The 20535-nt window shown below is 36.9% G+C and overlaps 1 protein-coding gene across 4 annotated transcripts in view; it reads left to right on the plus strand.

Moving 5' to 3' along the window:
* LOC119797359 (AT-rich interactive domain-containing protein 3B-like) overlaps nucleotides 1–20535 on the plus strand; it is a 104173-nt gene that overhangs the window by 42702 nt on the left and 40936 nt on the right. For all 4 annotated transcript variants that reach the window (XM_038306414.1, XM_038306417.1, XM_038306415.1 and 1 more), the window contains exons 3-4: nucleotides 18406–18480; nucleotides 18597–18669. In XM_038306414.1, coding sequence (XP_038162342.1) covers nucleotides 18406–18480; nucleotides 18597–18669 — 148 coding nt within the window. The remainder of the gene's footprint in view (nucleotides 1–18405; nucleotides 18481–18596; nucleotides 18670–20535) is intronic.

Below are 20535 nucleotides of genomic sequence, written 5' to 3' on the forward strand. Positions count from 1 at the left end.
TACTTTACAAAATATTTAAAATACCAGAAAATTGCTATAAAGTACATTTAACTCTTCATGATGTATAAAAGATGTGGCAAATTTCAAACATGGAGTAGATAGACTGCAGTTGGATTCGATCCAGCAGGCTGACTATTTTATTAGCATGCAATGTTCTAATATTGGCCAATAAAGACTACATTCCAAGCAGCATCCATAGCAGCACATTTTGCAGCTTTATGGTCTACCAAATTAATCAAGATTTAAAAGGGGAAGAGTTAAAATTGAGTTTGTTGTTTTTTTTGTAGTCTGCAGATTAACACGCAGGCACAGCTTTGATCAACCAAACATCGGTCTAAACATCTCCATCAATACTTAATTCAGGTGAAAACGTAGTAAATGATCGATCTCAGTTCATACATAACATTCAGCTGACTGTCCAAATCTCAGGTTATTAATCGTCGTAACTTCAAGTATTTACACGATTTATATTGCTTTGGGCTTGGAAATACATTTATAAATGCAGGATCACACTGTCTGCGTCCAACTTTGCAATCGCAGATGTTTTCTTTTTTTTTTTCCTGTTTCCACGTCAAACTGGCTGCATTGCATGAAGAAATACTGATCTGTGAAGGACTCTGTTGCATTTTAACCTCTGTCCCACGAAATGAAACAGTGACCTTTTTTTTTTGTTGTTGTTTTTTTTTTACATTTTCAGAATCTAAACCAGTTAAATGCGGGACAAACACGTGTTACTACGGCCCCGTCCACACGAAGTCAAACCCTGGCCTAACCGCACACATTTTTCACCAAACCAGCGTCTCATCCATACGAAGCCGGCGTTTCGGGGGTCTGTAAACGATCTTTTTTTTTATTCAGCCTTCAGAGTGGGAAGATTTTGAAACGGCGTTTTCGCGTTTCCATCTTTAAGCTCTAACCGCATTTTTTTTCTTACACGCATGCGTCATAGCGTCGCCTCTAAACACGCATGCGCGACACAGTATCACAACAACAATGGCGCCGTACCGTGTTGAATGGTTGCTGCTCATGCTACTCACCCTGCTGTCGGGCTTACAACAGAATCTTCTTCTGGAATATCTCCAGGAAGAACAGAGCAATATCGACCACATAGTTCAGCACCTGAATTTGACTGAACCACCAAAATGGACCCGCAGGGCAACCATGTATAAATATTAGTGCGCATGCCCAACATTTCGTCGCCTATTTTTGCTTTGGCACCACAGCGCCACTTACAGGCCTGGCATACATTTTGCAGCGTTTTCATGTATTCGTGTGGACGCTCACATTTATTTACGTCTCCGTCTTTACGACAAACGTTCTGGAAAATATTAGCGTTTTGTGTTCGTTTTGACTTCGTGTGGACGGGGCCTACGTTTAAAAAAAGCTGTGCTGCTCTGGCGATCAACTAGATGCAAATCACCTCATCGACTACAACATACAACAATAAAAGGAGTTTAATCTTTTAACTGTGATTTCCTCGGCATGTATGTAGTGCTTCCAAATCGGCAGCCAAAAAAAATAAAAAGCAAAAAGCCTGAAGTTGCAACAATAAGGCTGCTGTCCACTATTGCATTTGTTTTATATAGCAGCCTGGACCCTTCCAATCATTAATAAACAGCAGCTGCTTTTAATTTGTCCTTTGTTAGGCTATTCAAATAAATTTTAGGTGATATTTGCAAGACTAGTTTACAGGTAAATATATACAAAATATAATGGAAACTATGTTTAAAGAAAAAATGCAGCTAAAACGACGCTGTGGGACAGTTTTTATAGCCTTTTTTTTTATAAAACAAAGCATCAGAAACATTAATAATGGTTAAATAAAAAAAAAGTGGAGGGATTATCTAATAAAAAGCTTTAGTGTGAAACTACAGATGTGGATTATCTGAGCCTGATTATATCGATAGTGTTTGATACTCAGATTAAACCACACATGCTAGTTAATTGGAACAAAAACTTCCTTTTGTCATTGTGATGAAGTTGAACTATGAGGAGGTTTTTAATCATTATTTCCCCCCTAAATGCAGCCTGTATTATCCTGTAGCTTCATTGGTTACAGGCTGTGGTCCAGATTTCTGCAGAAGGCTATGATTGTGATTAAACGCTGCTGTGTCTGTTTGAAAGGGTTCTCTTGCTGAGCCGTTTTGACAGGCAGCAATTTGGCTAAAACAGATTAGTCTAGGAATGAGATGTTAAGAGCACCTTTTGGATGAGAGGGGCTATCCTGTTATTGTTATATCCTGTTTCTGGCGCACAGGAATGTGGGTGAACATCGCTGAAGTTGCCCCCCCAACCCCAGCCCATTCTGGCAGAGTTCACACTGTGGACACTGCAGCATTTGGTTAGATTTGATTTACTGCCTACAGTTGCTATAGCAATCTAGCTTGCATGAGCTTGAGTTTTGTGTTCATTGGGGATAGGTGTGGCTGTTTACACTGTTTTCTATAGATGGCTGCAACTTGATGAAGGTTTCCCCTGGAAACCTTAACTGTGTCGCTTAAAGTTGGGACGTCTTGTTGGAGGCACGGCGGTCGGGTCACCCTGGGAGCTGTGATCCACCCCTCATCTCGGTTTCCGTGCTGTAGTGGTAGATGACTGAGGATGATGACTATTGACGTTTGCAGTGAGATTGCGTCCGGAGGGGGGCTGGGGACTTCCCTGTGTTTGCACATCCAGGGCTATTGATTTGAGCTGTGTGTTCAATAGCAATGGCCCGGGGGGATTTGCTATGTAGTTCTGTAGGGTGGGGTACACAGAGTCATGACAGTAGCCTGGGATAGGCAGTGCTGAGGGCTTTTAAGGTATGGCTAAGGGCTAACATGGTTTTATATGAAAAAGATGTGATTTTAAGTTGTTGGGTTAACAGTATTAAAGTACTGAACAAATGTTTTCTTCTTTCCTTGCTTATTTCTACCATTTCTACCTCAAAATGCCCCTGCCAGTGGATGCCAGCTTCTAACTATTTTTAATTTAAAAATCACTTTTTCTTTAAATCACTGAATGCTTTCTTATCTCCGAGGCAAATCACACGATGCTTTTATTAAGAGAAGGCCTCTTCATCTAATAACAGCTGAACTATCAAATTGGAAAAGTGCTGTCAACATCCGGAGCAATCAATGCCATCCTCCCCCTGCTCTCCAAGCAGCAGCCATTAACGCCTCTTGTTCAAGCATGCCTGGTCTCAATAAAATGGTGGCTCTTCTCCAGACATCTTTCTATAATGGCAAAGTACAATTACTTCCAAGAAATGCATCAGCATTTGTTTGGGGATGTATTGTGTGGATTGTCTGGAGTGCTATGCAGATGATGTCATCAATGGGGAACACAAGAATTGCACATTTCAGATGTTCTTTAGGTTGTCGCTATCTTTTGTTGTCAGAGATGCCATTAAATCATTTGATGCACAGGAAGGGAACTAATGTTTCCTGTCTTTAATGGAGATGCAACTGTCAGGTATTTCCTGGCTGGATCTGGCTTCTCTTTTTCCTTTGAGGCTTTATCTGCTTGTGGGATTTTGACCAAAATACATATGTGTATTGTTTTAAATTTTTTTCTTAGTACAATAAAAAAAGAAAATATTTTTTAGGTTCTTTACTAGGGGATGTAACTGTTAAAATCAAACAAAACAAAGTGAAATTCCCAGTCTTAAATTAATCATTAATGCTGACGTTGTTTATAAAAAAAATATTTTTTAATTCGGAATCAATTCTCATATTTATTGCTAAAGATCAATTCATATAAACAAAGTTAGTCTTCTAAAAATAAATAATGAATATAAACTGAGGGGTGGAAATCACACTCATCATGGGGATTTGATTCAGTATCAATTTCCTGACCCAATGATTTGATTATTTTCGACACTCAAGAATACGCCACGATTTGATTCGATTAATTGGTTAATTTCTTTTTAACCTTACAGGCTAGAAAATGCTTCAAATTTGAAATAAATCAATGAAAGCTTTAATATTGTTATGCATTTTATGTGAGAAACAACAGCAAATAACAGAAGTAGCAAGGAGGGCAAATTATGTTTATCGCCACCGCAGTACGGGAGTCAGAATTACGTCCAGGAGCAAATGAATAAAAATAGTACGGAGGAGAAAAAAAAAAAAAAGCATGAATCAAGACGCAGACGAGTTGATGCATCGGATCGTTGGCTTTTGGATCAATGCATCGATGCAAAACGATTATTATTTACACCCCTATTCTCTCCAGGTACTCCGGCTTCCTCCCATGTCCAAAAACATGACTGTTAGGTTAATTGGCTTCTCTAATTTCTCTTTAAGTGTGAGTGTGTTCGTGAATTATTGTTTGTCCTGTTTTTCTCTGTGTTGCCCAGCGATGGACTGGCGACCTGTCCAGGGTGTATTGCGCCACTCCGGTAGACAGCTGGAGATAGGCACCATGATGGAAAATGGATGGTTGTTAATATAATACCAGTATCAATATGCTGTATAAGTGCAACATCATATATTTCCAGGCAACAACTTAAAAGAAGTTATACTAGCAATCTAGTCTTACCCAGATGATTGAAACTAATTAATTCTAAAACTGGAATTGAATTGATTCTTGAAATTTGAATCAGTACTCAGCCAGAGTATAAATGAAATCAGAAGACGATAATCATCATCTGGTTTAGCTCAACTCAAGCATTTCAAACACCTTGTTTTTTGTTGATGGCTTTATAAACTAAAGTAGATAGAAAGGAATATGAAATAACTTTTCATGACCTGGTATTTTACTTTTATAATCCTTCTGAAATTCATCTGTAATTCAATTTAGGTGAAAATAATATTAAGAACTAAACCGCTCCCACTGTTTGTTTGGGGTTGTTTTCATCCAAGAATTTCGCTGGTGTGTGTGTTCATTTGAAGGTTGCGTTATTAACATTAGCAGTTAGCCGTTGTTTGTTTATCACCATTTCTTGAGCTCTTACACTATAGGTAAATAGTTACACAAGCAGTAATACTTACTGACTTGGTACCGATTTGGTTTAAACTACCAAACCAAGCTACTAACCCACACAAAATACTAAGTCACACTCACACTGGAATATATGGAAAATATACAAAACATTTGAATCTTGGTTAATGTAGTTGCTTTTTTGTGCTGTGTACTTTTATTGAGGCATCTCTAATGAAGGACGTGTAGAGGGTGACTCCCATTGTTCATCTTTTCCTAGCCATGGCCATTTTCAGCTAATGTTTAGTCTTCAGTTATTCTTATCCCTGATTTGGCCATAATGTGATTAGGCCACCCACAGCCGGGACAATAAGCCTTCCAACAGCACAAGAGAAACAGAAACGCAGGCTAATTATACTGCTGTTAATGTAATGTATCATTTGGCTTATTGTATTTACAATAATCTTATCTTTTAAATAGCTTTATTTTCACTTGATTGCATTGAATACAATAGGTTTAATCCAAATAATCGATAATCACTTGACATCTTTCCTTAAAACTACAGAGGGCGATCTTTTATTTCATCTAAATAAGTGGTTCTCCTAATTGCCAATCATTCTGGTGATGTGTTTACGTAAGTCCGTCCTATGTGCTCGTCCTGTTAGCTATCTTTTTCTTTACATGCACACCCTCAGGCGTATATCTGTTGTGAGCTACGGTTTTAGACACTCATTGAAGCTCACGTTTGTCTCTGCGGTTCTTTGAAAATGGCAGAGGATCATAACAGAAAAAAAGTACAAAGTTTATGAGAAGAAAAGATAGGCCTCAGAAGAGGCAGATATATCCCGGGATGGGATTTTCTGTCACAGTGGCCCGCTGTCACCAAATAGCAGTGATCATCTGTCCCAACGGTCAGTTAACTGAGTTTGCTATAAAGTCCACTATATAGTCCCTGCTCTATATAGTGATTGATGGATTTAGGACAGACGTTCGGACACAGTAAGCTGCTATGAGCTATGAGAACAGCAACTTTTAAACAGAGCGTGCACGAGGAGAAATGGGCCTCTTCATGCTCTTGCAGAATGAAGCTTGTTTAATAGCCGTTCGCCTACAGGGTTTTGCATGTGTTGTTTTTTTTAAAGAGGGCGGGTCTTTTTCGAAAATTTGTGAAAATCCTCCACAATACCTTTAATGACAGTGAAGACAGGCAGTCCTTGAGTTACAGAAGCTGATCTGTGAATTGTGAATGTGGGTATTTCCAAAGACTGAATTAGTTTTCTTTTTAAGTGAGGCGCTGTATAGCAGCATGATGAAATTGAAGCTTAGAATTAGCTTAAGCTACATAAAGCTGTTGAGAATTAGAGTCATTTTCTCTTACATTTGATTAAAAACTTAAAACATTGCAAATGATTTCTAGTTTTCTAAACTTTGGTGTATCTTAAATAGGGCTATTTAGGGCTACTAAACCTGCAACCTGAAATAACGATAATTAAATTAATTCAAGCCAATGCGTTGGTTATATTTATTTTTCCATAATTGCTGATTATAAACTCAGTATATTTATTGAACCCAAAGAACAAAGTGAGATTCTGTTGTTATGTCTATTTAAAGTAGCTCCTGCAAACTACAAGCTAAAATTTAAGATGTGTTGATCATAATTTTCTTAATATTTAGTTTGAGATTAAATAACTTGAAAGTATATATATGCGCATTTCTTTTATTTAAAAAAATGAAATCTTTTTTTCCAAATAAGTCGAATAAATTTACCTATCCAGACAAAGCATTTGAAATCTCCCTCCTGAGTGGGAGTGATTGACAGTCTGTAATTGTTTTTCATCCAACTGAATTGTTAATTTCAAGCAAATATTTAAAAGTTTGAAAAAAATTAAATGTGAATTTGTTTCCATTTGGTTTAAAGCGAATTAACCAAGCGGCGCACATCGTAATGTGGCCTTACATCATTGCTGTCGTCACGTATGACTGTAATCAACAGGAAGTAGAGGCTGCAATCTAACAGACTACAACTGAGTAAATGAGGAAAGTTTTAATGAATGTATCACTTAAACATTTCAGTTATCCCTCTTTCCTGGGAGCAATCAGCTTTTAGTGGCAGTGGGAAAAGCTCGCTGACGCATGTCTCACCAGGTCAAATGACTCAGCTAGCGACTCGGGTTTAAATCGCCTCAGTTCTGATCGGCATGCTGTGGGAACACCAGAACCTGTTCAACACTCTAATTTATGTGATAGCATTGAACGCAACGTACGGCCGTCAATACGCTGCACCAGTCTATTTTGCAAATTTAATTAGTTTTCATCCAGCTTTTTGGTTGAGATACTTCAAATGTGCATTTAAAAAATCTGATGGAAACACGGCTACTAATGGCGGCTCGATATGGATACATCTCCCCACTTGACAGGCTACAACCTGTCAGATTTTCACACGTGTGCCAATGTAGACCTCATCTCTTCCTTGATGTGAATACACAAAATGACCAACAATGGCAGTAAAACAAGACTTTAGATTTGGGATTGTGTTTTCAAAGCTTTCCAGTTTATTAATCATTTTACACACACGTTTTACTCCTTATAGAGCTTTTCATTGGACAGCATTACTCTCTTCCTTGGTATTTGCTGTCGCTGTATTTATTTTTGTTCTGCAACAGTTTAAAGCAAAAGCGCAGTCCTCAGTGGCATCCCATAGTTATATCGATTCCTGTTATGGCTCCTCTGGCTTTTTGAGGATTTATTGTCTTTGACTCAGTGTGGATGTGGCCTAATTATGCACTAGTGGCTGCCTCCAAGGGATTTAAATTGAAATGTTTTGGCAGAGAGATGCTTATCAGAGCCATATGATTTTTTTTAGACCATTAATATAGACAGAAGTTTCTTCAAAGTAGGAGCCTTAGCAGTTTGGTGCTCTGGTTTCCCATATCCAAGGGAATCAGCAATGACCTTGGAAAAGCAATTGGTTCTTCTTGTTTATCTGGGAAAAAACATTTTAGGCCTGTTATACTGCAGGGTTAAATATTTTCTTAGAAGTGGAAAACATCTTATATAATTCCTGTGTATATTGGGAATTAGCAGTAGTCACTCCATGAGTCACACTCAGAGAAGATGCTAACAGATCATTCCCAGCAGGACACGGGTAGCAGGTTAAACTTTAGAATAAGGTTCAGTTAAACAAGTATAGCTTGTTTGGAAAAAGTTTTCAAGAAAACGCCTCTTATGTCAAAGAACTAGACTAGCCGTCCATGAGAGAACAAGTGTTGCTGTCATGACTTCGTTTTATAAGTGTGAAACGGAACGAACCGCTTGACTTCTGGAATGATTTCCTTTGTCTATCTCTCAGGCAACAGAGGCTTGGATCAAATCTATTAACAAGACCAGAAAATATGCTAAATAGTGACCTAAATAGTTAAGGAAATAATTGTGTTTTTTTTTTTTAAATCAAAGTGGATAAAAGAAACTGTTAGTTTGTCAATAGAGTAGACAAACTAACAGTAAACAGTTAGTTTGTCTCCTAAATAATGTGGGAAAACAAGAACTCAGTGAGAACTTCAGGTTTTACCCACTAAAGGTCTTTTAACAAGATTTTAATTACGACTGAATATAAACTTCTTTGGAAGATATATGACTCCAAACTACCACAGAAATGGAGGTTTATTGTATAGTGCTGCAGGGTAACGAGGCAGTTTTCGAATTTATAGGTGTGTCTGTACATACATACATACATACATACATACATACATACATACATACATACATACATACATACATACATACATACATACATGTGCTTGAATCACCCAGTATTGTCAACACAAACAACTTTTATTAGTCACACCCATACCAGCTCAGTTTTAAAGTGTGGATTTGCATGTTTATCACTACTAAGCAGAGAGACGGTTCCACTGAGGGCTTAAAAATGTCCCTACAGTTTGGGTTGTGATGCATGTTTGACAACTCCTGCATTAAGCAATGCAGCTGTACTCAAATGCAGTGTTGTGCTCTTCTCAATAAAACGGTGATTAAATGCAGCACACATGTCAAGTCATGTTCATATCTTCCATAAAATGTGAGAAGCTGTGGGATAAAAAAAAAAAAGTCATTTCTGGGTGGGGCGGGTGAATGTGTTGAAGGGGCTGAGGAGACTGATCATAAGGAGCGGTCCAAACACATCAGTAGCCACTCTTAACTTTACAAGGAGCAACATGGTGTTAACATTCCTCAGCTGACCAAGGTCTCATTTCAAGAGCCAACATGTCTGTTCCTGGTTAATGGCTCCTGTTGTAATTACTTTGTGCGTGTGCATTTGAGCCTCTTTCACACCAGCTAAAGAAGCAGAAATGTCTTCCATTAACACGGGTAGCGAACCATTAGCCATGTTAAATCTCTTTAATGTCCGTAACTCATATAATCTGACTGGTTAACTACTCTGTTTAGACACATATTAATGAAAAGAGTTTTCAGTTAAAGGTATAATTCACTGTATTTATAATATATGTCATATTTAAGCCAGTCAAACAAGCAAATGCAAAGTTTTAGTTATCAAACATTGCTGTCCAGTTCATTCATTGGACAAAAAAGTTTCGAAAAAGTGTTTAACGCTTTATAACCATGACTGTTCCCAACAACCTCAGTAAGTTGTTCCATTCATGCTGATTTTGCACAGTTTCTATCTTAGTTAAATAACCTGCTGCTGTCGTTTTGCACATCTCTGATGTTGCTGCTATTTTCAAATATCCATTACTGTAAAGATGTCCATAGCTGGATATTGGTTATTTATTCTCCAGGTGCATACTTTCACATTGTTAAAACACTTTATAGTATTTTATTTGTTTATTTTTTTGACTCTTCACTATTATGTTATTCTTATACATTTTTCTAAGGTACATTTTTGTGTGAACATTTTTTCTGTTATCTTTTTGCTGCTGTAAACACAAGAATTTCCCTATTATGGGACAATAAAGGGATTTTCTATTATATTCGATTCATTTCACTTAAAGGTTGGCAACTTTTTGAAAAGCACATACCTACAGTAAATGGTTCTTTGTATTTTCAAAAGCTTAATTTTTAACAGTAGTTATGAAAATATATGATTTTTCATATCATTTTAAGCTATAAGTAAACAAGCTTGAAAAAAAACAGGAGTTTGCTTAAAATTATAGGGTAAATAATCACATACTATTACTGTCTATTGCTAACAAAGTTAAAGTAAGAATAAATTGCTTAATAAATTGTTTTATGTGAAAATAAAGTTGTAACTGTCATAGTTTTAATAAAATAAATAAAAGCTTGTTAACAATATAAAGGTTATAGGAGAGCCTGTTTCTTATCCAGATGATAAGAGAAACAAGTTTTTTTCTTTTTAATTAGAGCTGGGCTATTTATTGCATTTGCAATATAATCACAATTTAAAAAAATGCTTTTTTTAAATCGCAAATTGACTCGATTTTGGTCACTTTTGTACTCCAGCCCTTCAGGGGGCGACATTTACTTAAATTGGGTTTGCGACACACAGAAGGGGAGAGAGTTACGTAACACAGATCAATGCTGGGGAGTAAAAATACGCACTTTCTACACAACGGTTACAGTAAAGCCGAGCAACCATGAACTGTGGACATGATTGTGCTTAGTGCAAAGGAGAAGCTAAACAAAATCTCACTACTGCCTGAAATAAATCACAATAAGATTTATGTTACAGTTTTGTTTTGAGGAGGCTTTGAAAGATCCTCTCATATTCATATCAATATCCACTCTGAACAATAATAGAGAAAGCAGATTGCATCCGTCACAGAGTGCACTATCAGTTTCTCATACAACTGTTTGTCCTCTCTACCATCTTTTTGGCTTAGAGACAAGTTTGAACTGATTTGTTTTAATCATCTGAAAGCCCAGGAGAGGTTCTTTAGGTCAAGTTTAGGGTGTGCTGAGGGTTTGGCTTGTGAATACAAAGATTGTACGCTCATAGAAGTCATTTTGAAGTCATAACGTGTTGACAAAAGTATAAAGTTGTTTTTTTCTAATATGTGAGGAAACGGTTATCTGTTTATAGGTAAAGGTATTCACTTGCTGTTCAATAGGGATGGAACGGTTTATGAAAACCGTCAGAATCGTTCGATTCGACTGTCTCTGTTCGGTTCGCGTGTGTTTCGTTCGGTTCATGCGCTGCTCCTTTTTCTCATAGGCGAAGCGTTTACACTCCAGAGCAGAAGGTGGCGGTAATGAGACCAAAGCCAACCACCAGTAGTAAAACAAGAAGAAGCGAAGCAGCTTAGCCGGGTGTAGCAGAAAAAAATCAGTTGTTGTGGAGAATTGTGTGGGTATGGCGAGTGGGAAAGAACAGGAGTTGGAAGACGCGCCAGCAGCACTTTATAGGTCTGCTGTATGGGACCACTTTGCATTTAGAGTGACCTACGATGACGGCGGGAAAGAAAGTTGTGGATAAAAGTGCAACAGTGTGCAAGCATTGTGCAACACGTTTTGTTTATGCTAACAGCAACATGTCATGCTAACCCCGAAATCCCACATACTCCGTCAGCGCTCCGCCCCGCTGCGCTCCAGACCGGCTGCTCAAAGCAAAGCCTACAGCCTCCACTGAGGCTCCCGTCCGCTCCGCTCTGAGTTCCTTGAAGATCGTAGAGAGCATGCGCCAGATGATTAAATTCAAGGCAGCAAAACATGCGGAAATGATCCAGGGTTTCCGCGGATCATTAAAAATAATTACAATTCATACATTTTTTGGGGATTTTTTCATTAATTTCAGTCATTTTTATGGGATTTCGGGGTAACAATCAACATATACCGAACCGAAAACCGTGATCACGAAACCGTGAACCGAACTGTTGATTTTGTGAACCGTTCCCCCCCTATTGTTGAAGGTTTCAATGTTAATCTCAGACGCTTTGTTGCTTGTTGTAGGGATTGTGCCTCAAGTAAATGCTATATTATAGAAATAAGTGCACGCTCTAAACTAGGCTTGTCTACGATCCGATCCACGTATCGGATCGGGACGCCGATATTGGCACTGGATTAACTGTTTAATTTTACTGGATTAACACCTTTAACTGTTTACGGTTTTACTGTTCACTGTGCAATTTCAGATTGCTATTCATAATTTTGTCCAGTTTGTGTTTATCTCTTAATAAACAGGTAAGTTTGTTGTTACCAATCATTGTGTTTTATTCAATCTCACCTAATTTAGCTGGCTAGATGTTATCAAGAGTACTAAAACCCTTTTCAACATGAGTCTTACAACTAAGGCTAAATACTTTAACTTAAACTTAAATACATGCTCGGATAGGCTGGTATCGGCCAGTATCGGATCGGAAGTGCAAAAACCTGGATCGGGACATCTCTACTCTAAACCCAGGCATTTTTCACTGACAGGGAGTCAGACACAGCAGCTGCAGTCAGAGAGAAGAGCGATGCATTCCACATTGAACATTGGTCACATGTGCACAAAGCTTTCTCTGATACGCCTGAATTAAAAAAGTAGGATGTAAATATAATATTTAAACTTTTTCTATATGCAATGAAATAGATCCTCCTTGCACTGGATTTATACACAGCCTCATCCAGTGTCTGTGCCTCTGTTGGCTTTTTTAAGGTTGATTTAAAAAAAAACAACAAGCTTTATTTATGTAGTTTTAGTTATAAGAGAATAATATTGAGTTTTTCTTTAGTTTCAGTATTTAAAGTGTTTTTAATGACTTCTGGCTTGCTGATATTAATATTTCTCCTAAGGCTGGATCAAAGCATTTGCTAATATGCAAATTAGGTGATGGAACCCTATAGTGCTTTACACCGACTTTAGGAAAGCCACTAGTGTCTTGTTAAAGATTTGACAATAGTCTGCACAGAAATAGGATCACACGTGAGTAGAAGAGAGTCAACAGTTGCACAATAAGATAGCCAGGAGGGCAGAGAAGGAGCATGCACTTGTGTTTGTGATATATTAGGGGCCTCTTGGTATTGAATTAAACATTCAAACATGTGTTCTTTTTTTTTTTTTTTTATAAAATCTGCTCTGTATTTGTTATGTGTGATGGAAATTGGAAGAATTCTGATTTTCTCATGGCATTTTTATTGGCATATTTAATCAAACAAATTTGCAGCTGCAGGTATCTTACCAAATAGACGCAGTTTCTTATTCGAAACAATTACACAATAAACATTTAGCATAGAAACATTTTATAATTATCTGTGGATTTTATTCGCTGAAAGCAAATGAAAAGGTTAACATGTATGATCACATTTGTGTTCCGGGCAGCTTTAGGTTGTTTCCATATAAACAAATATTATATGTCATAGAAGCATAATATTGAGGGACTAGCTTAATATTTTTGGAAAGGTTCTTTGTTGTGGTTGAGGTTTGGGTTTTGTATTTTTGTCTACATGATAAAAATCTACCCCAACTATTACTACTAGACGTAGGAAGGAAATCAGAATTCCTTTGTATCAAAAACATCAAAGTTCAAGTGTTTATAATGTTTTCATAAAGTTGGCAGATTTAGCACTCCTAAGACCATGATTTATAAATGGGAATTAAAAAATGCAACTGAGAAATCACAGCTTGGAACATACTTTAATAAAAGAAAAACAAATTCCCCTGGAGTGAGGAGCAAAGACTAATTTCTATCGGTTTGTATGATGGCAACAAAAGTTTAATTGGTCAAGACCGAGCGTTTATATTGGATTATATTGGATTGAAAGTGAGGAGAATGTGATCTGGCAAAAGAAAGTAAAAAATAATGCAATTTATAAAACTTTTAAAAACAGATATAAAAAAATACCTATATTTTAAATCTGTAAAAGCAGGAAAAACTAAAATATGAAAAAAAAAATATATATTTTTTAAAACTTACAGTTTTATAATATGTGTTTTATATGGATTAATACTTATAAAATTGGATCTTTGCTTTAGATCATAATGGAACAAAATTGACTCCTTATACTTCTGAAATGAAATCCAGTTTTTATTCCGTCCAACTGCAAATACGTCTCAGTAGAGGTAGAAAAATTTGTATCAAAAGTCAGATTTTTACAGCTGATTTAAAAACAAAAATAATAAAATAAAATAAAAATGGAATAAATAGAAAAAATAATAATAAAAAAAAGAGTCTAAGAAAACAGCAAAGTTACTCTTTTGATAAAAATGTTCATAAAGTTTCATTTCTGGATTGTATTTTTTTCACAATTACATTTGCAAAATGTGTTGTTTTTTTATTTCCATTTATAAATTGCGATCTTAGCTTGAAACAATAATGGAATAAAATTCACCCCATACATTTTTTTAATCGAAACTGGGCTCTTATCTTAAGCGACTGCAAACACATTTCCTTTTTTCACAGTGGAAATAGTCTCTGCAGCACCGATCACTTTTTGAAGCAAAAACAAACAAACAAACAAACAAAAATCATTTTTTATTTGAGGCCTTTCCTGCTGATCTGTTGTCATTAGCATTAGGAGAAAATGTTGCTGCTGATTGTTTGCTAAGGGCGGCGCTTATAAATCTGTTAGAAAGCCTCTTGGAATATCTCCCTCTTCTATATGAAATCACATGCTGTTTGCTAATGGGTGTACAGATGGAAAATCTTCTTTGTGTTGAAACATTTTATGAATGGAGAGGATGGATTAAATTTTTTACAAGCAGGAATGATCGAGTCATAAGCTTAAAGATTGGTGCATCTAAATAATTGTTTATTTAATAAGGGGCAGTGTATAGTATTTTATTTTTGTTAGATTGTGTGTAATGCAGTTTAAATGGAATAAATGTTCATTCAGTTTACTGTTTAGACCTGCATTACCGTAGATTTCTTTTTTCCTTTCATTGTCTATATAGAGCTTCTTGTTCCTTTTATTCCCATTTCACTTGATTTTATTCAGTTATGAAAAACCTGAGTCTGACATTGATGGCGCAGAGAATATCAGTGACTTTAGACCTTTGTCCTCATTGATGTCACAACACCTTGACCCCTGCTCTCCCACAACAGTTTCCCTTTAGGGAAGCATGATTGTCTATGCATGTGCAAGTGTTCATGGGGTTTGTGTATAAACACATTTGTGTTTCCTTAACATTTTCAAGTCCAGTGACCCGGCGGCTATACTCCCTGCCCTTTCGGACCTACATTTGATCCTGATCTTTTGTTGCATGCTGGAATTATGTCTGTGATTAAGCTTAACGACGAGGCCTTAGGTTTACAGAAAGAAGAATTAGTTTGGATCAATTCTTCATAGTTTTCTCTTGTAGTTTTGGTGAATGTAAAATAAGGATGCCATCTTTTGGTTGCAGGGTTTTCTTGTATTGGCGTCTTATAAAGACAGAACGTCGTACGTTTGCAAATATTTTTGGCAAATTATACTTTCTTTTTCTTGTATTGGCATCGACTGATACTTGCATGTAAACCCTTATGCATAGGAACATGCATTGCAAATCCTTCCATTTGCTTTATGTTGTTAGTGCTTTTTGTTTTTTTTATTTTTATTTTGTTAATCTTGCTTTTTGTTAAACTATGCCTTGTAAAATATTAATAAAAAAGAAAAAAACTCAATCTCTAGTGTCTCATAATAAACTAGAATTTTCTTTTTCCTGAAGTTTTGGTAATAAGGGATTGAAAAACAACTAAGATCTTGGCTGCTGCTCCACAGAACAAAACTGGTCCAGATAGGAAGTTTATTGGTCTGGAGGACAGACTGAGGAGGGAAGACTTTGGCATTATGTTAAAATAAAGAATAAAGAATAATCTTAAAGCTTCTTCACATTGTTTCATGTTATGTCAAAGTTTTCTAAACATTTACAAATTTAACTGTGTGCTTTTTTCTTTTTTTTTTTACTCTGCTTCCCCCTAAATAAAATAATAAAATTGATAAACAAAAAAAAAGAAAAAAAAAAGTGAATGAATAAAACTCAGTGTGACAGATAGATTTTAAAGCCCAGCTTATAGCAAATTCCAATTCGAGTCAAGCTGTGTTTGATTTAATCTCATGATAAACCGGCTCGTCTTTGTAAGCCTCAGTTTGTTTGTTTTTGGTGGAACAATTAGCACAACTGTGAACCTACCTGCACTGCAAAACCTGAAGTCTAACCACGTCACTTTTTCTTCAACAACATGGCAACTAATATGATTTTTTTTTTTATATCATCAAAACGACTTATTTCAAGGGCAAAATATGGAATAAACTTATTTTAAGGGGATAAAATCTTCCTTCCATCAGCAGATCATCTTGTTTAACTGCTCAAAATGTGTGTTAATTGTAAGAAATCTTTACTCATTTTAGATCAGTTTTTGTAGTGTGAACATAGAATCCTTTGACAGAAGCTGCAAAAAAGCTACGGCGAACGTTGAGCGATGTGGCGGAACATTTCGACCAAACATCAACCCCATCCTCCGTTCCCATGGTAAAACTAACTGCAGTAGGAGGAAACTTCATCACAGGGAGACAAATGTAGTTTAATCTTTTATGATTAGTTTGTCATTATCCCAGATTGTTAAAATTTATCTAAGAATAAGGAAAGATTTCTTCAAAATTTGTGTATTTTCCCCTAATTATAGCAGATACACAAAATGATCTGCCTGTGAAAATAATTTCCATTTGAATCTGATAATTAGATGTTATACACTTAAAAATGTTAATACAGTTGTTGTTTTCTGGTTTTACACACAAATAATTTTATTGCATTGGGAAATTTTCTTACCTGCTCAAATCCAGAAAAAAATACATTTACTTGAAGAAAGATTGATTTGTATTTATAGTCCTGCTCTGCACTTGCTTATTAATAATCAGACTAATGGGATCTTAGTTTCTTTCAAATAATTTCATGTTTTTTCATATGGTTACTAATACACTGCAGAAAATTAGAAGTTATGTCTTAAAACAAGAAACATTTTCTAACACTTCTAGATGTTTCTGTCTTGGTAAGAACCAGATATTTTGCATTGTGTGAGCCTAACGAAACAGGACTTTATGCACTTTATGCAAGTTATTTATTCAATAAATGCTTAAGGTAAATGTAGGCATTTGTAAAATGTGAAGTAACCTCAGTTGTAACCATTTTAAAAGGTTAAAGTTTAACAAAGGTGGTCAAGTAATGTGCAAAGGTCTAGAAGGCCTCCAGATCCACCGTTTTTGTTCATATAATGAAGAGGCTGTAATCTAGTCACATGTCATAGATTATGTAATTTCATTGAAAAGGTGATTTTTTTTTCCTTCCCCCCTTTATAAGAAAAGCTGTTTACCCCAGAAAAAAATGAAAACTAAACATTCAAGTTCTTGCCTTTCAAACAGACATCAGGAATGTGAGTTTTAATTGACGATTCTCAGTCAGGAAAAGGAACTTTGCATGTGTGACGTTGTTTATAAAAACCGTACTTCCAGTGTGTCAGGGAGCCAGCAGCTGCGGTTCTTTCGCAACTCTTCATGCGTTTATCTGCTAACCTTGAAACACACCATTTGCAGCGGTTGTCCAGGTTGATGGCTGATGAATATTTGTTTAGGGAGCATGAATGTTGACAACAGTTAGACACACGAGAGTGAGAGGGTGAAAATGACTTGCTCTCAGAGGCCTTGACAACCTTTGCCCTCCTGGCTCTCATTTCAGAGCCTGTAATTGCCACTGACCAATGGGCTCCTGGTTGAAACTAGACCCCTCACTGCAGCTATTAACGTCTCTTTTCCAAAAGGATCTTGTTTTGATTCCTGATGCTTTTATAGGTTTTGTCTTTAGGAGACATTCCTGGTCTGCACATACCGTGCACTCCTTTCTGCCTTTATTTTCTTTCTTCCCATCTTGTGGGGCCATTTTACACCCCCCCCTCCTCCTTCCTGCACTGACAAACATGCACACATTGATGATTAGCCTTTGCACACTTGTGTCTGCGTATGTGGGCGTATGTGCATGCCTGCAGAGATGCACGCTAAGGCAAGTGACTGGCCCACCCTCCTTTGGCCCCTCCTGACAGCCAGCTACACTCTATGAACTTGGCCACCCGTCACAGCTGCGTTAAGATTGAAGGATGGGGGGGACGTGTATCCAGCTGGGGTCGGAAGACATGGGTGGGGGCAGGGGGCCAGCCCAGATGCAGATGGTTTAGGTCAAATGGAGATGTTTAAGGATGAAGGGGGAGGGGGATTTAGGAGATCAGGGGCACAATAACTCCAGAGTTGCTCTTTCAACCCCTGGATAAATGCATTCTTTAGCTCTGAGTTTACGTCGGTTTTTATTGCTGGATGTTTGTCTTAAGGTTTGTTGTTCTTCTTTTCCCTCAAACATCTAGACCTGCAGTAAAACTGAATGAATCAAATGAACAATTATAGAAAAAAAAAATAAAGTTCAAAGTTCATTCACAGAAACTGCAATAATAATAAATAAATAATGTCATCCCACAACCTACATTTTCTTTCTTCAGTTTCTTTGTTCATGAAAACAGGATTCCCCGCTTGTTTGTTTGGCGTCTCTTTCCGTTTGTTTGCTGAGCTTTTCTCCTTTTTGTTTTTATGCAGAATGGCAGCTCTGGATGGACAGACGACGCTGACAGTAACAGAGGAAGAGGAGAAGCCTCCAGAGACTTTGCAAAGGTGAGTTTGTTAAGATCCAGTCAGTGTCAGGCCGACAATTGACACGGTTCAATTGAACATGCTGTAGAGACAGCACAACTACAACAAGCTTTTAATCTTCCTGTGATCTCCTGCAGCTGTACGAGCTGGACAACGACCCCAAAAGGAAGGAGTTTTTAGATGATCTCTTCACCTTCATGCAGAAAAGAGGTACGAGCAGCAGCGTAGCTCTGAGAAAGTGGAGGTTCATTAGGATTTGTCTTATAATATGGCCTAAAGAATGATTGCCACCAACTTTCCCAAAGTCCTCTACATTTCAAAAGCTGTGGTTCTTCCTCACCAACTCCAAGACCCTTTAGACCCCCACTGCTGATGCAGCAATGCTTTCATCATACAGACCTGTTGCCAAATAAGGCATCTGGCCTGAGAAGGCCTCCCAAAGTGAATCTCAGTGTGATTATACTGGAGCATACTTTACTCCAGACTGTTGGCAGACTCTGATTACAGATAATGGGCTTTAGATGTGTTTGTGGTTTATATCCTAGCAAAGACGCTTTATTTGGTGAATATATGTGTATCTTGGAAAATGTGTTAATTATCCGTGAACAATTTCACATTTTGTCACGTTATACAATTATATGAAATTGACCAGAAATGAAGCTGCTAAACCATCAAAGAAAAGTCTGAACATTTTAGCCTCGAGGTTTAGAAAGAACCTGGAGATCTGATTGAAAATCCCATTTTTCTCAATTAAGCACAGACTTGATTTAGTCTGACGCATAAAAAAACAAACAGGACAAATACTTTAGTTTGTTTGTTAAAAAAAATATTTATTTATATATGTCTAATTGTGTTGTACATTTTTAAACTTATTCCTTGCAGTCAAAGGGATTGAGGCGTTGGAGGAGGATGGTCCTACTTTACCTATCTACCTACATTGCATATCTCCATTACACTCAAGTGGGACACATTTCCAGTTTTTTCTCAAAAGAAAAAATAATCCACAAATATTATTCCTTGTAGGAGCAGAACATGATTATGAAGTCACATGGGTATTCAACAGTCATAAGCATATATGGTGAGACATTTGCAACATGATACATGTGTCCAAATATACGATTACAATACGATTTATCACGATACATTAAAAGAGATGATGTATTGTGATTTTTATTTATTTATTTATTTTTTGACAATAGCTCTTACAAAACTCTTGTTGTTGCTGCTAAGCAGGTGAATAATAAACTTCAGTCTCTTTTGGTGGAGTACTGACGGTTTCGTCCTGTTAACTCCCTTTTATACATAAATGCTGCCAATACGGCATTAAACAGTAGCTGTAAGTTAGAAACACGTTCAGTGGTCGTCTGGAACACGTCAAATACGTCGATATGAGTTGGAGATAAGTCCTTGATAAGCTACACATAAGTTAAGAACAAATTACTCATAGGTTTTAGATAAGCTAGACACTACCACTTATGAGTAACTTACACTTGATGTATGTCAACGATCACAAAACTTACCATTAACTTATGGCCCTACTACTGGCATACGTCTTGACATACTTGCTGTATGTCAACATTTGCCAGCATGCTTAAGCATGCTCAGAACTTAAACAAAACGAACCTATCCAACGTATGCCAGTGTTTTTGCCAAATTTTTTGTGCATCGCTGGCTACATCGTCATGGTGTGACAGCACCATAAATACAGTACTGCCGGCAGATGGCAATAGTGTACGACAAGGTTTAAATCTGCCGGTCGTTCTTGGTGCAATAACTATTCGGGTTAATTAAGAACTAAGTAAACACTATCAGGAGGCATTCCATATAAACTTTTGTGTTTGTGTGTTTTTTGTTTGCTTGGTTTTTTATAACCTCCTTTCAAGCACTGCCCTAGTCAGTCTCTAATCCTCAAATGCTCCATTAACGAGGACATATGAATTGATATTAGCAACACTATTAACCTGTTAAGCCCAAAGCGTTTTGGAGCCAAATCCTACCTAAAAAAATATACAACAGCATAAATAGCTGTTTATTCTTTCATTTTTGGAGCTTACTGCACTTCTATCTAATCCACAC

The sequence above is a fragment of the Cyprinodon tularosa genome, unplaced genomic scaffold, assembly GCF_016077235.1.
Source record: "Cyprinodon tularosa strain WSP-4 unplaced genomic scaffold, ASM1607723v1 ctg580, whole genome shotgun sequence".
In the NCBI taxonomy this organism is placed as follows: Eukaryota; Metazoa; Chordata; class Actinopteri; order Cyprinodontiformes; family Cyprinodontidae; genus Cyprinodon; species Cyprinodon tularosa.